The sequence below is a fragment of the Nansenia antarctica genome, assembly GCF_963989245.1.
Source record: "Nansenia antarctica genome assembly, chromosome: 2".
Taxonomy (NCBI): domain Eukaryota; kingdom Metazoa; phylum Chordata; class Actinopteri; order Argentiniformes; family Microstomatidae; genus Nansenia; species Nansenia antarctica.
In genome coordinates, this window is record NC_137675.1 from 46,341,864 (window position 1) to 46,362,893 (window position 21,030).

The 21,030-nt window shown below is 42.1% G+C and overlaps 1 protein-coding gene across 1 annotated transcript in view; it reads right to left on the reverse strand.

Moving 5' to 3' along the window:
* The window catches only part of LOC308150187 (battenin-like), a gene marked incomplete at its 5' end in the record, with an annotated part of 43,798 nt that extends 30,452 nt beyond the window's left edge, over window positions 1-13,346 (reverse strand). The window contains 6 exon segments of the mRNA XM_080523046.1: window positions 588-673; window positions 9,231-9,310; window positions 12,118-12,201; window positions 12,324-12,420; window positions 13,134-13,170; window positions 13,292-13,346. Of these exon segments, the coding sequence (XP_080379172.1) occupies window positions 588-673; window positions 9,231-9,310; window positions 12,118-12,201; window positions 12,324-12,420; window positions 13,134-13,170; window positions 13,292-13,346 (439 nt within the window).
* Window positions 13,347-21,030: the final 7,684 nt, after the last annotated feature.

Here is a 21,030-nt window from a genome sequence, read left to right on the forward strand (position 1 = left end):
TTTGTTTGTTTTCTGTTTTGTCTGTCTGATCATTTCCCTTAGAAAAGTAAAGCGTCCTTGGGTTTTTTGAAAGGCGTTATAGAAATTAAAGTTATTATTATTATTATAAATTTGTCACCTAAATCAGCTTAGCCTGAAAACGCACGCGCGCGCGCGCACACACACACACACACACACACACACACACACACACACACACACACACACACACACACACACACACGTGCTGGCAGGCTGGGGCTCAGGTTTGGATTATTGAGTACTTCTTGGCCATCTTATCTTATTTATCTGGTTAAATAAAAATAAAAATCTACTTCAATGACATTGCATCTGATTTCAGTGGAACTGTCAGAGTTGTAATGTTTTCCGGATGCAGATTATCATACAATCTTCCTATGTGGGAGACTACTCCCCAAACACACACACACACACACACACACACACACATACACACACATTTATCACTGAATCAAATAATCCTCTCTCACACGCACACACACACACACACACAACCCACATAGATGCACTCTAACACTCCAACATAAGCACAAAAATACACAAAAGATGGATACAAATCCTTGCATTACCCAGAATGCTCATCCACACAGCGGTAGAGAAGGACACCACGAGGAAACTTGCCATCGCCGTGGCTACGCACACCAACACTCTGAACCTGTGGGCAGAATGATGGACAGTCACGCTCCACGCCATGCAGCCAGGGTCTTGGGTGTGATCAACCAACAAACATTTTGTATTAAACAATTGTGAACTTAAGTGAACTTAAGTCTGTTTGAGTACATTGTAGTTAAGGGTGAAGCCATGGAATTCTACACTTTAGTTTAGTTTATTTAGTTTATTTGTAAAGGGACAATGCCTATTAATGAACATTTAAAAAGTTAATACGCCAGGTTTAGCCAGAGGGCTAATTTTCATCTGTAGTCCCACGCCAAGTTATAAAAAGGCTTCCTAAAAAGATACAATATACATCACACAGTAGAATCATACGTAGCAAAGGTAATACTGTACATGAAATAATAAAACATCAAATACAAGACAGGTCATTAAAAAAAGATAAATGTACATAGAATAACAACACAGTACAAGCAAGCAGTAGCAACAACACAGTAACACACAGAAACACAGCACAGACATAGACAACACAGTACAGACATATAGACAACACAGTACAGACATAAAGACAACACAGTAACACAGTACAGACATATAGACAACACAGACAACACACAGAAACACAGTACAGACATATAGACAACACAGACAACACACAGAAACACAGTACAGACATATAGACAACACTGACAGTAACACACAGAAACACAGTACATAGACATAGACATATAGCGTTCAGTATAGACAACAACGGTTGTATAGACAACAACAGACAAGCTGACATGACACAGAAACATAGAACACAGGGCTTGACATTAAGCTTTTTCAGGTACTTGTCCTTCGGACAAGTGAACTTATCTTGTACTTGTCCGAGAGCTCAAGTTACTTGTCCAAATCCAAAGATTTTGAAAAAGCAATAAAATGAATAATAATATATTATACTCTCACCGGCCACTTCATTAGGTACACCTTTTCAACTGCTTGTTAACGCAAATATCTAAATCAGCCAATCATGTGGCAGCAACTCAATGCATTTAGGCATGTAGACATGGTCAAGACGATCTGCTGAAGTTCAAACCAGCATCAGAATGGGAAATAAAGGTGATTTAAGTGACTTTGAACCTGGCATGGTTGTTGGTGCCAGACGGGCTGTTGCGTGATATTATAGTGTCAATATGGACCAAAATCTCTGAGGAATGTTTCCAGCACCTTGTTGAATCTATGCCACGAAGAATTAAGGCAGTTCTGAAGGCAAAAGAGGGGGTCCAACCCCAAGGTGTGCCTAATGAAGTGGCCAGTGAGTGTATGTGTATGCAAATAACACATTTGACTACTATTGATTTGATAATGATGTATCCTTAATTTTCAAATGTATTAAATATTTTGTAATTATTTAAATACATAACCCCTAACCCCAACCCTTTTATATTAAGATTTGCCACAAAAGGGATGAATATCTAGGAATATTTTTTTTAAATGTTTCTAACTATAGTCTCTCCCCAATGGAAGCAATCTTATTTGCTAGCTTTTGGATAGTAGCGTATCCTATATTCAAATTGAGAAATCTATAATTAGTGTCATTCTGAAGTTCGTATTGCGATGTGCTGGTCTTAAAACTTAAAACCTAAAATATACGATCGCATCGAACTACATGAAAATAAGCGGCATTGAGAAGAAGCGAATACGCGTTCACGTGAATGGCACTAGTGACAGGAGACCCACAACACTATGGCTGCGTTCGTAAACTCGCTCTGGAATCTGATCAGCACTCATGGAATGCCTTTTGTCCAATCACGTCTTTATGACGTTGAACGCAGTGTGCGCTCTGGCGCTCTGAGCGAATTTACGAACTATGACGATAACGAACTACGAGAGACTGAAATAGCGCGAATGAGGCGCGGCAGCGCTTTGCTTGCTACTTTTTTTTACTATTCAGATCGGAAGGAGGAATTCATGTTTGCAGATATTAATACATATTGATTTCTTTTTTTGTTTTGACTTGTCCATCGGACAACTGCAGGAGGAAGTCCACTTGTCCGAACATAAAATGTACTTGTCCCGGACAAGAGGACAAGCCTTAATGTCGAGCCCTGGAACATGTAACATTTCAGTGCTGACAGGTTTGTGTGTTAATCATCCATTTAACTGATGGCTGAACGACCTGTAGGTGTTCAGTTATTTGAGGTGGGTTGGAATTAAGCTCCACTCTCGTGACCCTGTTGTTACAATAGGATTGTATTAAAACATAAGGTTTGTTTCCGCACGGACGAAGTTGAGTGTGACACAGCCATGTGGAGAGCTGGATGTAAAAGGTCAACACGGAGTTCTAATAAAAGTGTAAGCAACTTGAGAGAATTCTTTAATCGTCAATTCTGTTAGACAGAGTACAGTACAGGACTAGGCAGAATTTAACATGGTGACAGCGAGGTGGACACGTTCCTGACGTGAGAAAACCGAACTTTGCTACAGTGAGGAATAGCCTAGCATCGGAGCTAACTAGCTGGTTAGCAATAACAGCGGATGGACAGAGGGGAAGAACGAACTCCCGCAGAAGTGATTCCAGTAAAAGCGGAAAAGATGGAAGGACTGAGACCTCCACAGACGCTATGCTTGGACTCTGGAAACCTGGCGAAGACGTGGAAATCGTGGAAGGAGGAGTTTACACTCTACTTGGAACTTTCTATGCCAGATGCGACCGAAAATGTGAGTGTGAAGCTGTTCTACTACCTCATTGGAGAGGCGGGTAGGGAGCTCTGTGAAACGTTGATGAGTGACAGCACTTCGGCTAGGAGGAAACTGTTGGACTTGATCACCACATTTGATGAACATTGCAATCCCAAAGTGAACGAGACAGTAGAAAGATATCGTTTTTTCACGAGAAATCAAGGTCAGAAAGAATGCATTGACTCGTATGTTACTGATCTCAAAGTGTTAGCCAGTACATGTAACTTTGGAGAAATAAAGGACTCGCTCTTACGTGACAGAATAGTATGTGCTGGCAACGATGCAGGGCTGAAAGAGAGGCTGCTAAGAGAAGAGAAGTTAACACTGGAAAAATGTCTACACATGTGCAGGGCCACAGAGTTGTCTCGTGAAAATAGCAAAACCCTCTCAGGGAATAGCGTGGAGGAGGTACACATGATGAAACAGGCAGAAGGGCAGGAGTTGGATACAGTGTCATGCAAGTTCTGTGGGATGACACATGAAAGGAGCAAGGCAAAATGTCCAGCCTACGGAAAGAGCTGCAAGAAATGTGGTAAAGAAAATCACTTTGCAGTTAAATGTAAAGCCAAACAGGAGAAAGAGAAAAAATATGACAAAAGAACACGGAAAGTGCACCAGATGACTGACCAGGATAGTGAAGAGGAATATGAGGACGTCATGAGTATCACCACAAGAGGGAGACAGACTACTGAAGACCGAAATGACAAGGCCAGGCACAGCCAGCTGTTTGCAGGAATGCTAGTAGGCAGAGAGCTTGTGAGGTTCCAGATAGATTGTGGGGCCACATGTAATGTTATCCCGATTAACCTGCTTAATCCAGACACAAAGCTAGAAAGTACAAAGAAAGTGCTGGTGATGTACAACAAGTCCAAGCTGCACCCACTGGGAAAATGTAAGGTTAAGGTGAGGAACCCAAGAAACCATAAACTGTACCAGTTGGAGTTTGTAGTAGTAGAAGAGGACTGCAAATTGCCACTGCTTGGCAGGAAGGCGAGCGAAGCAATGAAGCTGATAAAAGTGGAATACGAGAACATACTAGCCATCGACAGCATTGTGAGGGACGAAACAACACCTGAGAGAGAACTGACTATGGAACAAATAAAGAGGGAGTATGGAGATGTGTTCACAGGCGACGGCTGCCTGGACGGAGAGTATCGAATCGAGATCGACAAGAGGGTGGAGCCAGTTAAACTCCCCAAACGACGAGTTCCGGTGGCTATGATGACATCACTCAAGGGAGAGTTGAGAGATCTACAAGAGAGAGAGAGATCATCACTCCTGTGGAAAAGAGCACAGATTGGATTAGTAGTTTGGTTACGGTGCAGAAGCCGAATGGAAAGACAAGAGTGTGCATAGACCCGCGACCACTCAACAAGGCACTGAAGCGCAGCCATTTTCCCCTGCCCACCATAGAAGATGTTCTCCCAGACCTGTCGAGAGCAAAGGTGTTTACAGTCTGTGATGTCAAACATGGATTCTGGCATGTGAAACTGGAGGAGGAGTCGAGCTATCTGACAACGTTTGCCACACCATTTGGCAGATATAGGTGGCTCAGGATGCCAATGGGGATAAGTCCGGCTCCGGAGATATTCCAGCAGAAGCTGACCCTGGCGCTGGAGGGGCTGCCAGGCATATACATTATCGCAGACGATATCCTCATCACGGGAGAAGGGGACACACAAGAGATGGCTGACAAAGACCACGACAGGAAACTGAGACAGTTCCTCACCAGATGCAGGGAGAGGAACATAAAACTGAATGCAGATAAGCTCAGATTGAGACAGCAAGAGGTACCATACATCGGACACGTACTGACAGCAGAGGGGCTGAAAGTCGACGCTGAGAAGGTTCGAGCAGTGAGAGACATGCCGAGGCCCACAGACGTGAAAGGCATACAGAGACTAGTCGGCATGGTGAATTACCTGGCTAAGTTCTACCAACACCTATCAGACGACTGTGAGATACTGAGACAGCTCACCCATAGAGACAGCATATGGGAGTAGACAGATGTGCAAGAGGAAGCATTCGGCAGGCTGAAGGACAAGATAGCCAAAGCGCCAGTACTCAAGTACTATGACCCCAAGCAGGAACTTACGCTGCAGTGTGACGCGTCAGAAACGGGACTCGGAGCAGCACTGACCCAAGGTGGAAAACCGGTGGCGTTTGCGAGCAGGGCGCTGACTCAGACAGAAAAGGGCTACGCCCAAATTGAAAAAGAATGTCTGGCCATCGTCTTTGGCGCAGAAAAATTCCATCAGTACACGTACGGCCGGAAAGTGACTGTACAGAGCGACCACAAGCCTCTGGAGAACATCGTCAGGAAGCCACTGCTGAGTGCACCCAAGCGACTGCAGAGGATGTTGCTGCGGCTTCAGTCATATGAGATAGAGGTGACATACGTTCCCGGACGTGACATGGTGCTCGCAGATACATTGAGCAGAGCGTACCTGCCTGAGAGCTCAGGCGCGGGGTCATTGGAAGCTGATATAGAGACAGTTAATATGGTGGACTACGTACCAATCTCAGAGGCGAGACTCCGCACAATACGCTCTGCGACCCGAGACGATGACACCCTACAGAGGTTAAGTGAAATCATACTGAAGGGATGGCCGAAGAATAAGAGAGACACACCGATAGATATCAGACACTATCACTCGGTGCAAGAGGAGCTGAGTGTTCAGGACGAAATCGTCTTCAGAGGAGAGAGAGTTGTGATTCCAGACACACTACAAAGCGACATCACTCGCCGCATACACTCTACTCACCTGGGAGTAGAGGGTTGTCTCAGACGGGCGAGAGAATACGTCTACTGGCCAGGAATGACCGAGCAGATCAGGACAGCCATATCCAAGTGTGACGTCTGCAGAGCAATGGACACGAAGCAGCGGAAAGAGACACTGCACTCACACGAGGTGCCGAGCAGGCCATGGGCCAAGGTGGGGACAGACTTGTTTACCCATAACAACATGGATTACCTACTGACGGTTGACTACTATTCTAACTTTTGGGAGGTCGACCATTTACCTGCCACAAAATCGAGTACAGTGATAAGAAAGCTGAAGGCTCACTTTGCTCGTCAAGGGATCCCGGATGTCGTGGTTTCAGATAATGGGCCACAGTACTCTTCCCATGAGTTCGATAGGTTCAGTCAGCTGTGGGGATTTCAACACCGGACGTCATCCCCTGGCTACCCTCAAAGCAACGGGAAAGCCGAGTCGGCGGTCAAAACGGCAAAGAGACTCATGATGAAAGCCAAGGTGGCAGGGGAGGACCCATACCTGGCAATGTTGGATCACCGCAACACTCCATCTCAAGGGCTAGATACAAGCCCAGCTCAGAGACTGATGTGTAGGAGGACCAGAACCCTGCTACCAACGAGGGATAGTCTTCTGCAGCAGGAGGTGAAACGCACAACGCCAGAGCAGATGAGACGAGGACAAATGAGACAAGCAAAGTACTACGACAGAACAGCCAGTGATTTGGACACGCTGAAAGCAGGAGAGCATGTCAGAATTCAACCCTTCGAACCACACACAAGCTGGAGAAAGGCGACAGTGGTGCAGCCTGTGGACCACAGATCCTACAGAGTGGAGCTGGACACCGGAGCTGTCCTTCGACGGAATCGACGACACCTGAGACGGGACAGGGGCACAGAGCCCAGTGGGGCACAGAGCCCAGAGACCCACAGCACACCAAAGTCTACTGCTACTCCGGGTGGGGCACAGAGCCCAGAGACCCACAGCACACCAAAGGCTACTGCTACTCCGGGCAGGGACATAGGGGACACACAGACTGTAACCACTAGATCGGGTCGAGCAGTTGCTAGACCCGGATATCTCATGGACTATGCGAGCTGAGTTGTGTAGCGCACAGTGTGTTCGAGAGAAGAAGAAAAAAAAAAAAAGAGAGAAAAAGAAATGGTTTTGAAAGATTTTTATGTTGTTCTCTGTTCACTGTTTAGCTCCCTGTTAGTTCAGTAAAAGAAAAGGGATGTTACAATAGGATCTTTTAGTTCAGTAAAAGAAAAGGGATGTTACAATAGGATTGTATTAAAACATAAGGTTTGTTTCCGCACGGACGAAGTTGAGTGTGACACAGCCATGTGGAGAGCTGGATGTAAAAGGTCAACACGGAGTTCTAATAAAAGTGTAAGCAACTTGAGAGAATGCTTTAATCGTCAATTCTGTTAGTCAGAGTACAGTACAGGACTAGGCAGAATTTAACACCTGTCACTGACCAGGCAGACTGACTAAATGCACTTTTCCTCATTGGGATAATGCAGTCTCCTCTAGTGACCCCCCTCGTGATGCGAGATTTGGCCACAATGAAAATGTGAAAGCGTACATACCAGGGTTTCCGTTAGAAAAAATTGCCGCCGGACATCGTGTCCGGGAAGATTTCGATTTACCGGACAAACGTGATATATTCCGGTCATCTGATTAAAATATAATAAAAAAAAAAAAAATCTAAATCATATTTTTTTTTCTTCCAAATCTAATATAGCTGTTTGTCGCGGTGATTACTGTTGTGTAGCGGCCTATATATGCCATTTAATGTCTATTTCTCATCCGATACGATTAGATGCGAGCTATATAATATATAATAATATAACATGATTCGCATGCGCGCTATGCCATTATGTCCAGCGCTGAACGGGCGCCTCACTGGGAACTGAACAGACAGCATCGATCAATGAACGGACTCCACATTACGTTAACTGAAGTTTGTTAAATTGTTTGGGATTAATGTGAGTTTTCTATTTTCTCTTTCCAGTTTTACCCTTTTTTTTAATCAATAAAACAACGTCATTTGGTCTCGCTGGTTGGGAAGGCATTTCGTTTAGCTGCCTGTCAAATCATACTTAATCGGACTCGGGAGTATGACAATGAGGAGAACATAACTGTTTTTGTATGTCGTCCTGAAGACCGGCTGTTAGATCATATCGCTGAAGTTTGTCTCCATAGTGTAAATGTTGTCCGTTTCGTTTGTTATCCGCTCCGCTTCGGGACACCATTTTCAGCTGAGCACCAAACACACACACACAACACTGCCCGAGAGAGAAGGACCCGCCCCCTTTAGTTAGCCTATAGGCTAACTAAAGGGGGCGGGTCCTTCTCTCTCGGGCAGGCTAACTAAAGGGGGCGGGTCCTTCTCTCTCGGGCAGTGTTGTGCGTGTATGAGTGTGTGTGTGTTTGGTGCTCAGCTGAAAATGGTGGCCCGAAGCCAAATTGTGCTTAGAGGGAATTATTTTCACCGGACATTATGTCCGACGAGTTTTCAATTTGTCGGACTTCAACACATTTTACCGGACAAAGACCGGTAATTACCGGTTAACGGAAACCCTGGTACATACAGTGCATTCGGAAAGTGTTCAGATACTTTCTCAATACTTTCTGAATGCAGTGTATGTATTTTCTAATAGAGGCAAATATGCAAATGTTCTCGTAAAGAACTGAAATGTAAAAAGGGGATGTGGTAAAATGGGTATGTGCAGAGCTTAACCTCGACTAGGTTTTAGAAAGTGCTGTGTTTGAACCAAATCAGAGCTCTGCACTGAGCGTTCTTCATCATGTGATCTCATTTCGCCTCCATTTTTGCACATTTCTATATATTGGACTCTTCATAAATTTTGCTCTGTAATCCAATTTTAATACAAATGTAATACAATTATTCCTCCTAGCTACAAATTCATGATTAGCAATGGAAAGTTCCACTACCATCTAAAAGATATCTATAATTCTTTCTACTTCTAAATGTTCAGTTACTGTTAAAAAAAAAAGCACATTTATTGTAGAAAAACAGTTTTTGTTAGCCTCTTTGAGCCCACCCTTGCATTGTAAAAGCTCATGCAGAAAGTATATCATCGGCCATCTTACCCGTAGGGAAATTTGTGGATGAAGAAGGGAGCAAAGAACTTGATGATGAGAGTAGGGAGAATATCAGCCAACAGCACAGCCTGGAAAGGAGGAGAAAACACACACTGACACACAGCTAGATGATCACACAGAGGAACAAACAGCAATAGGCTGAACAATAACAAAACACAACCTCATTGAAATAATGTATTCCAAAGTACTGGGTATTAGGAAAAGTACTGTAGCTGTCTATAAAGTAGGTACTAGGTAGGGGTCTATATAGGTTCTAGGTATGAGTCTATTGGGGCTTTTCCACTACGGTGCTGACCCGGGTCAGCCCGCTTCGGTCTGCTTCTTTTCCCCTTTTCCATTAGTCGTCCCAGGTCGGTTCGGTTCGCTTCGGCTCGCTTCTTTAGCTCCACATCGACCCCAGGGTCCCTCCCCAAGCCCCATTTCATATCCGGATCTTTTTGCCAGGCTGCGTGTGACGTGTGACGCTGCACACCGTTGATTGGTCAATGGAAAATCGTCATCCCAAGTCCATATATTTCTTCACTAACCGCCATCTTGAAATACCACATTCACTCTAGGAAAATGTCACTACAGTTTCTGTAATAGCTTATTAATAAAGATTCGAAAAATTATGCTGACCATCGTATTATCTTAGTTTAATGTCATTTCAATGAATCATAGAACTTTTATTTACAACAAGCACAACACAAAAATCGCTATTATGCACCGTCTTTGCCCGTGAATAACACCGGCTGTGGAGGTGGTACAAACACAATACTCCTTTGCTAACTTCACCATCTGTCTACGGTCATTTTGAGCCCTTAACCACCGCGCTGACACCCCGAGAAGTTATGCTTTTAACCGTAAACTCGATGAACCGGGAGTTCACCCGGCCGCTGCTGCTCGCAGCACCGCTTGTCCAGTTGACAGCGGGGGCAGAGAATATTTCTACCCCGGAATTCCATTCAAATGCCCGCGTCAGTCAGCCTTTTCCGTAGAAATACATCGCTCCGTTATATATCTAACGTTACATGTTTTAAGGCTGATCTGTGCATGATAGTGCTGCATTATGTTGATCTATTTATATCGATCTATAAACGCGGAGATTGGAGCCCCGCACCAGCAAGACAGCGCTGCACTCGTATCTATCAGCCTGTCTGTATAATGATGTCGTTGAATGCCGATGCTGAGATACTGTGCTGATGAACCATTCGCTGACTGTCTTAATAAATCAAGTACAGAGATTCCAACCCGTGTTGAACATTCTATTTCCTTGTCAAATCGTGTATGCTGTCATTGCTGTGCACCTAATCTATGAGATGACAACGCATTTAAGATCACAATCCTCAATAGATTGATTCCATCGTTTTACCGACAAGAAGATTCTACAATCTATCAGCCTTTCCGTAGAAATACATCGCTCCCTGTATAACGATATATATCTAACGTTACATGTTTTAAGGCTGATCTGTGCATGATGATTGGTGCTGCATTTTGACATAATTCTTATCGCATTTCCCCGTTGTGTTGTGCTGCCGTTCAGTAGTCCAGCGCTTCATCATCCCCCTTCACCCCTTTCCATCCCTGGCATCATTGTATCAATGAACGTGGTATTATACATATTTACATATTACATATTTGTTGTTATTTATGGAAGTGTCCGGTTGCTGGAGGAACCAGGACGCCGGCTACACTGCACAGTTTAGCCCGAAATATATAGAGAGTGCAGCACCGCAACTCCCGTTGACAGAGAATCGTTTTACCAGGGAATTCGCTCCGCACTGTGTCGACGGTGATAGGAGAGTAGGATCGACTCCATTCGAATGGTTTTGGAATCCATGTCTTCTCCCCTATCCGGACACGTTTGAATTGTTATCCTAACCCACGGTAAACCGAAGTTATTAACCCACAAAGGGCACCGTGTTTGTCCGCACACAATGATACTACAGTTCATAAAGCAGACAAGTGAAGGCAGTGGTTTTAAGGGTTCAAAAAACATGACTTTATTATGTGTAGAACAACATATGTGCAGAACAAAATCCAATAGAAATGATTCAAACATGCAGACAATCAGGCAGTAGCCATCTCGCGCTGTTATGACGCGTAACTCCGCCTACTATCGTCTACTCCTCCTACTAGCTCCGGGTCTGTGTGTATAATGGAAAACCAGAACAGATCAAAAGTGACCCGACCTGACCCGAACCGATCCGAACTGCACTGACCCGGGCTGCTGATGGAAAAGCACCATATGTAAGGTCTAGGTATGGTCTATATAAGGTCTAGGTATGAGTCTATATAAGGTCTAGGTACACTGAACCCCAAATTGCTCCCAATGAGCGGGCCGGCACCTTGCATGGTAGCTTGCTGCCATTGGTGTGTGAATGTGTGTGTGAATGGGTGAATGAGAGGCCATTGTAAAGTGCTTTGGAATAAGGCGCTGTAAAAGTGCAGGCCATAAATACTTATGGCCCTCTTCCTGGTCAGGTCATGTGGTTAGGAAGATCTCCTGCCCCACTGCCATCCGGGCGTAGGTACAGAACCCTACGGTGAAAAAGGGCTCGCTTTGGCAAAAGCCTGATCCCCGCAGCCATTGTTGCCTTAAATAATAGACCGCGCTGAGTGTGTGTGTACTTGAGTATCTGTCATGTGTAGTACTGTCTGTTCGTTGTCTGTGTTATTCGGTGTTGTGTGTATACTGTACAGTGGTGTGAAAATGAATTTCCCCCTGGGGACAATAAATCTACGGTAATCTAATCTAATCTAATCTAATCTAGACATAAGGGTACAGCTGTAGACAAAGACAGGGTTTATTCTTTGGCTTGAGGTAATAGAGTGGGGGGACTGTTGGAGAGGTATAACATATGATTTGGATTAGCACGGCGTGTTGTCAATTTACCGCAGTAGAAACTGGGTTACAGTCGTAGCGGCTACTGTTGTTGCCATTTCCCCCTTCCAAGTGCAACGCAACTGTGGCCGGGGTCTGGAGAGGAACAGAGAGGAGAGAAGGGAAGCGAGAGTCAGTCAGTCAATGTAGAACTTTGAACACACGCTATCAATACCAGTATTGAGGTGACACTGCATTCTGTAAATACTCTCTCTTACAGGCAAGGTGGAGTTGTGTGACCCTTGTTGTTTTAAGATGTCATGGGCAGCACTAAGCATCACCACATAAGCAAAGTTGTTGCACAACCCCAGAACCCTGAAGACAAAAAGGTCAGGAGTCAGATAAGGGAGAGAGAGAGAGAGAGAGAGAGAGAGAGAGAGAGAGAGAGAGAGAGAGAGAGAGAGAGAGAGAGAGAGAGAGAGAGAGAGAGAGATACACTCATTACGTCTCAGCAGACCAACGAATGATAACAAATGCACTACGCATTGTTGTTTTGACCGAGGACACAAAGATCTTGCACACATGACTGAAAGGCAAACTAGGACCAGGAAAAAAATCGCATGAGCTAATTGTTAACTACATACAGTGCCCTCCGTAATTATTAGGACAGTGAAGCATTTTTTCTTCTTTTGACTCTATACTCCATAAGTTGAACAATTACTATGAGGTTAAAGTAGAGATTCTCAGCTTTTATTGTAGAGTATTTGTGTAGGCTACACATTGGTTTCACCATTTAGAACATAGAACATTTATACATAGTCCCCCCTTTATGCCACCCAAATTATTCGGGACAACTGGCTTGACAGGTGTTTCTGGTAAGTCAGGAGTGTTCTGTCACATCATTTGTGTAGGTGCACGAGAGCTGTCAATGTCTAGTATTGATTCTAGGCTTTGTGTTTGCCTTTGGAGGTGAGGTGTTTCTCCAGAGGTGAGTCAGCAGCATAAAATGTAGGCCTAGTTATTGGAGACTTACAGACTCAGTCACAACAAACAACACGGTTTCAATACCTCTTGCTTTAGCTACTCACCAGAAACCGCACCAATTTCTCCAGGGCGAGTGATGACCTACAGTACATCATATGGACAGTACAAATCATTTGGGGGCAAATACAGCTTTCCAATAAAGTAGTGCGTGTGTGACCAATCCTAATAGTGTGACAGTGACATGATGTTGATGATGACTTACCCTCCCTCTCAGAACGTCTACCTGGGTCTGCGTTGACGCTGTCTGACCGGTCCATGGTGAAATAACTAGTCAAATAACGAGCTACTGGAGCTATTGAAGGTATAAAACACAATTCGTAAGCTGTCAGACACTGACACTACTAGTTTAGTTATCTGAATAGCTCAACGTTTATCTTGTGCTGTGGTGTTCATACACAATCACAGACGTGACGGCATGAAAGTCGGAAAGACAAGCGAGAAATATTAGCCACCTAGGTGTCCCTTGTCTTCAATCATTGTTGTTCAGGTGATGGTTCACTTGTGCACAACGTCTGTGGATCAACGCAGATAGGCGAACACGGATGCGACACCAGAATATTTCCCCACCCCAGGAATCTACCGCTGCTTCAACAAACGTTCCGCATGAGTAACGTTCCACTGTGGTCCTCGTCGAAACACACGAACACACACACACACACACACACACGCACACGCGCACACACACGCACACACACGCGCATACTGGCCTGCTAATTCTCCTAGAGTTCATCTTTCTCCAGAGATGAGCTCTAACCTCTGCTTTAAAAAGACCCCTGGACTGGGCAACAACTCTGCAAAATAGTCCTGCAGAGTCGAAAAAGACAACGCGCCATAACACCAACCAACTATAGGCATGTGGAGGGAGGGTTCTTGTAAGACCCAATGAAATTGCGAGCAGATTCTCCCATCCAGTTCAATCCAAGCCAGATCTGCTAACCTAAAATTCCTCAGATCTCCAAAAAGAGGTAAGTAGTGTCATGCTGAGTCTGAATCAAGACCCCCAAAAAGCAAGGAGATTCATCATAGTGAGGGTGCATTCTCCTATTCTCCTTGCTAATTAGTACCAAAAGTGTTCTTCAAGTGTTTGTCCCTGTAGGGCAGAGGTTCCCAAACTTTTTTTTAACCAAGGCACCCCTGAAGCTTTCCCCCTTCTCCAAGGCACCCCAACTCTACGAAGATTTAAAGAATGCCTCGGAGCTTAAACTAAAAACAATACACGGTGAATTGGTTTGAAAATTTGTGTTTATATATAATACATAAGTATTGCCCCAATGAATTTTAACAAGATAATAAAAGTCATAAATGAACTGTAATGGATGGGCAAGAATGCATAGGTCAGTCAAACTATCGCTAAATTAAATAAAATTGTGGCCCTCAAGGATTGTACAATATGGGAGGAGACTCAGAGGGAATTCTTCACACAAATAAAATATCAAAGGCCTGTATAATCAATCAATGGAACAATGCTTTTTGGGGGGGCTTAAAATAATGCCTTAAAATGTAATTCTCATTTCAATGCTCATTCTGAGATTATTATTTCACATCTGAACCAAACGGGTGTAATAATTTAACAATAATAATCATGACAGAATTGTAAAAATTGAGAGAAATACAAAACAAAGAAATATGTTGTGCGCATTAGTGGGACACATGCGCCTGCTTTTGGGAGCAGAGTCTCTTTATGCGGGGAGAGATAGTGGACACCGCGACACGCAGGTCCTGTTCCACTGACAGACGCGTGCGTGTCTTGTTCTTGACGTATGCTAGAGAAGAAAAAGCCAGCTCGCACAAGTAGGAGGTTGGGAAGGGTAAAAGCACCTTGATGGCGCTCTCTGAGAGAGATGGATATTCATGTCCCACAAGCAGTCAAAACCTATCCAAACCTAGCTCACCATGTTTGAGCTTCAGTGTGCGGTCCATAATGAGCTCTGCCAGTTCATCTTGAGCTTTGCTGCTCAAACTAGCGGCTGATGCTGATGAGAGGGGGTTGAACGGATCCCGGAGCCAGTCGAAGTCTTCGTTCATTGGAGGGAAATAGGACTCAAATCTCTCCTCCAGCATACGTAGGTGCGCAGCGATCAGATTCAAGAAAGACGCTGACTTGTGTGCTGCGTCATTGGCCGTCAACGTAAACATTTGTGTTTTTCTTGGCCACCCCGTCTTGCCACCGTCTCAATTTGGATCGGAATCCGTTCAGTTTGTCTGTCGCTGTCAGGATATTCTCAGCCTTCCCTTGCATTTTTATGTTGAGGTCATTAAGGTGGCTGAAAATATCTGCCAGATAAGCAAGCTTAATCCACCACGATTCATCTTCCAATTGTTCTTTGTATGGCAAGTCGTGCTCACTGACATCAGTTCATCTTGGAGCTCATAGACACGGGATAACACCTTGCCCCGCGACAGCCAGCGGACCTCTGTGTGTAATAAGAGCCCCTCATGCTCGGACCCCATCTCATTGCACAATGTGCTGAACAGCCGTGACTTCAGCGGGCGTGATTTTACATAATTAACAATTTTCACCGCTTGGTCCAAGACTTCAGTGAGGAGTAGTTAGTTAGTAACTAGTAGGCCTAGTTAGTAAATTAATATCTTTCAAATCTGAGAAATATATATTTTATTTGCTTATGAACTCCATTGCACATGTAATAAACAAACGTTTATTCATGTATTATTATTATAATTTTATATTATACTTTTTTTTTTTTTTTTTACGAGCAGATTTGGCAGCACCCACTTTGGGAACCTCTGCTGTAGGGAACCCTACCTAGAACCAAAATTAGGATTCTTCATATTATTATTCCAATTCTTCAGATTTTTCAGTACAGCTTTTAAGCTATTCACAGCAATCAAACTTTAAAACGAACAGAGGTCTTACTTGAGTTGCTTACGTTTATATTTTTCAAACTCATTAGGCTACAGCCTACTTTTTAAACTATTCAGCTTTCTGTAACATTCATACTCTTCAGAGTGATTGTACAAACCCAAAGAGCTTAGGTAGCATACAGAAAAAGATCAGGTCAGTGTTCCTTTGAATGGGTCTATTGTGCACCACCTAAAACCAAAACGTCAACCAGGGATGCTGATCTGGTAGCTTCATGAGGAAACACTGATGTATGTATATGTTTGTTGTTTTACACGCATAGGCCTAATTTATTTGTACAGTGCCCTGCATAAGTAATTATGGGACAGTGAAGCATGTTTTTTCTTTTGGCTCTACACTCCACAGGTTTTGATTTTAAATCAAACAAGTACTATGAAGTTAAACTAGAGCTTGTATTATTTGATGATATTTGTATACATCTTGCGTTCACCATTCAGAAATGACAACACTTTTCTTCAGAGTAACCAAAAGTAATGGAACAGATTTATCAAATGACCCAATTAAGCACTCATGTTTAGTACTTGGTCTACAATCCTTTGCATGCCATAACTGCCTGAAGTCTGCGACCCATTGACCTCCCCAGATGCTGAGTGTCATCTTTGGTGATGCTCTGCGATGCCTGCAATAGCCATCTTCAGTTGTTGTTCGTTGAGAGGTCGTTTGCCTCAAATATTAGAGTATCATCAGGAAATGAAATGCATGTTCACTTGGATTTAAATCAAAAGTTTACTTGGCCAGTCAAGACCTCTCAATTGTTTTACCCTGAAAGACTCCCTAGTTACTATGGTAGTATGTTTTGGGTCTTACTGTGATATAGCTCCATCCAATGAATTTGGAGGCAGTCGCTTGCACTCGAGCAGACACAATGTTTCTGTGCACTTCAGAATACATTCTGCTGCTGCCATTAGCAGTTTACATAATCAATTAAGACAAGTTGCAAGTTCTAATGGCAGCTACTATACATGCCCAAACCTAACACCTCCTGCTCCATATCTCTCAGATGAGGTGGTATGCTGTCTTGCGCAGATCCCTTTTTCTCGAACTTTCCTCTTGCAATCACTCTCGTGAATGATAATATTAATTTTATCTGTCCATAAAACCATTGTAAGTATTTTTTAGCAAACTGTAACCTGACCATCCTTTTTGAGGATAACTAGTGGTTTGCATGTTGCAGTCTGTGCATGTTGCAGCCTGTAGTTCAGCTGGTGACATATTCTGTGGATGGTAGTCTGACACATTCTACCTGCTGGAGAGTGGTCCTGAACTATGGGACAGTTGTTGTTGTTTTTTCCTAATTATGGTGAGCATTCTTCGTCATCCACTGTGGAAGTCTTCCTTGCACTACCAGCCCGTTTGCGACCGCTGAGCTCACCAGTGTTTTTTTCTTTTTAATGATCTTCCTAAACTGTTGGTTTTGGGAAGTCTACGGTTTTGGCTATGTTTCTGATTGTTGTTGGGGGGTTTTTCCAGATTTTTCAACCTAGTAACGGCTTCCTTCACTTTCATTGACTTGTCTTTGGTCCTCAAGTTGACAGACACCAATATCAAACTTCAAAGGCAAATGCAAAGCCTAGAATCAATACTAGACACCGTTACTTTTGGGTATCCTAAAATAGCGGCTCTCTGCATAAAAGGTGTTGTAATTTCAAGTACACAAATACCATCATTGCTTACACAGGGCTGTATATGTTTTAAAATCTGTTGCCGGCTTGCCACTGTTGGGCGTGTTCTCGTAAAAGTTATCTTTAGAGGAAAGAGATCAGATAAATGAAGCTAAGCATCCTTTCTAAATTCTAAGTAACCCAGATAAGCATCCTGCTCTCCTGTAATCAGATTATTGATCAGATGACCTCTTACCTTATCTGCAGTTGTGCAGATTTGAGGTAAGACAGTAGACAGCATGAGCACTCCAAGACAGGGTCAGGTTCCAGACAGCAGCACAGTCATAATGTTACGACATTTTACAAATAGGAAAATGTGTTCATACATCTAAAATAATAATAATAATAATAATAATAATGGTAATAATAATAATAATAATAATAATGATAATGGTAATACTACTACTAATAATAATCATAATCATAATCATAATCATAATTAATTAACAATAATAATAATAATAACTGTTTCAAGTTAATCATAAGAGGTGGAGGGCCTTACCGATAGACTTGCACACACTTCACAGTAATGTGTATCAGACAACCACCCTAACAAAACACACTTCACAGTAATGTGTATCAGACAACCAACCTAACAAAACACACTTCACAGTAATGTGTATCAGTCAACCACCCCAACAAAACACATTTCACAGTAATGTGTATCAGTCAACCACCCCAACAAAACACACTTCACAGTAATGTGTATCAGTCAACCACCCCAACAAAACACACTTCACAGTAATGTGTATCAGACAACCACCCCAACAAAACACACTTCACAGTAATGTGTACCAGACAACCTCCCCAACAAAACACACTTCACAGTAATGTGTACCAGACAACCTCCCCAACAAAACACACTTCACAGTAATGTGTACCAGACAACCTCCCCAACAAAACACACCATGGTGCCATAAAGAACTGCTAAGAACCTTTTGGCGTCATCACCCATTGACATCAATGAATGAATTGCAGGATGAATCCCATGTGAATGTGTGTATAATACCATGTGAATGTGTGTATAATACCATGTGAATGTGTGTATAATCCCATGTGAATGTGTGTTTAATACCATGTGAATGTGTGTATAATAACATGTGAATGTGTGTATAATCCCATGTGAATGTGTGTTTAATACCATGTGAATGTGTGTATAATAACATGTGAATGTGTGTATAATACCTATGAATGTGTGTATAATACCATGTGAATGTGTGTATAATAACATCTGAATGTGTGTATAATAACATGTGAATGTGTGTATAATACCTATGAATGTGTGTATAATACCATGTGAATGTGTGTATAATAACATCTGAATGTGTGTATAATCCCATGTGAATGTGTGTATAATACCTATGAATGTGTATATACTACCATGTGAATGTGTGTATAATAACATGTGAATGTGTGTTTAATACCATGTGAATGTGTGTATAATAACATGTGAATGTGTGTATAATACCATGTGAATGTGTGTATAATAACATGTGAATGTGTGTATAATACCTATGAATGTGTGTATAATACCATGTGAATGTGTGTATAATCCCATGTGAATATGTGTATAATAACATGTGAATGTGTGTATAATACCTATGAATGTGTGTATAATAACATGTGAATGTGTGTTTAATACCATGTGAATATGTGTATAATAACATGTGAATGTGTGTATAATACCTATGAATGTGTGTATAATAACATGTGAATGTGTGTTTAATACCATGTGAATGTGTGTATAATCCCATGTGAATGTGTGTATAATCCCATGTGAATGTGTGTTTAATACCATGTGAATATGTGTATAATAACATGTGAATGTGTGTATAATACCTATGAATGTGTGTATACAAGTGTTTGCCCAAGTGAAAAAAGTACAAGTATACAAAGTATAAAATATATTCATATGGTTCTTTACTTACATGAAGTACACTGACTTTAAGTACTTCGTACTAACTTTGTACTTACAATATGTGTTCTTACTCAAAGTATACTATACTATATAATCATTTATATTGTTCTTTAGTATACTAGCAAAAGAGACTTGATTGTCATGTAATTGAATTTGTATTTTAGTATACTTTCACTATGTACAATGGATACTAGAATTTAAATTGTACTTAAGTATACAAAAAGTATGCTTGAATGTCATGTCCGTATATGTGCACTACAGTATACTTCAACACTGTATACATGTATTTCAAGGATTTGAAACCCCATACTTTTTAAAAATGTTTGTTTAACCTCTAACAAATAGTTTACATACATTTGTTGTTTTAGTTTTTTTTACAGAGAACAGTAATTCATACTGTAACCACAATCATATTAACAAACTTCTAATATATGTCATACTATTTTACAGTAGCTCTGAATATTTGATTGATTTTTTATTTACATAGGATTATTTACGCATCATGACACTAAGTAATGTCCAGAGAATAGCACTTGAAAGCATTATTTAAAACACTTATTTCCAAGTGGTCCTCGATGGAAACATAAAATGAAATAAAACAAAACATCACACAGCATAAAACGGCATAAAAACAGCATAGAGACAACATAAGAACACAGCATAAATAAACACACATTAAAACACACAACATGGAAACATAAAATGAAACAAAACAAATCGGAATCACCCTCCCTTTCTTAAGTAGTTCTCCCTATAAATATGACTTCACTTTTGTTTTAAAGATGGCTTTGTTTTGGCTTTGCTGAATATGCAGAGGCAGATGGTTCCATAAAGAGATCCCAGTATAGAAATAAGTGACTAAGATAATATTCTACTGTCAGTGTATTGAAAGTAAGTATGTAAGTATGAATTAAGAGGGGTCAATTTAATATATTACATATTACATTAGATTCAACTTTATTGTCATTGCAGTAGCAGTAGAGTACCAGACAACGAAATGCAGTTTAGCATCCAACCAGAAGTGCAAAATTTGATATAGTGCAAAGACATGAACATGTATACAAAATAGGATATGTACAGTTATGAAATTATATGTACAGTAGATAGTAGGTATATACAAGAGATGGTATAGAGATGATAAGAGATGGACACTAGTGTGTGTTGATGTGATCTGGACAAGTATAAAGCTACACCCCAGTCAGGGACCATGACAGTGTCAGATATCCTGCCTGGTTGGTTGGACCTGGACAAGGAGAGATATGGGTTTGTGGGGACTAGTGGCTGTGGCTCTGCTGGTCCATGATGCTGCAGGTGAGCTCAACACACTCAGTTATTATTTGTAAAGAAAACCTGTTTAAAAGTACTTTCATAGATATAATTTCACCTACATTTCCGTTTATTAGTATTTGCTTATCGCAGCCAACTGTGGTTAAGCAGCAACATCCTACAATCGTGGTTACAATATTTTTTTTAAAAGCCAG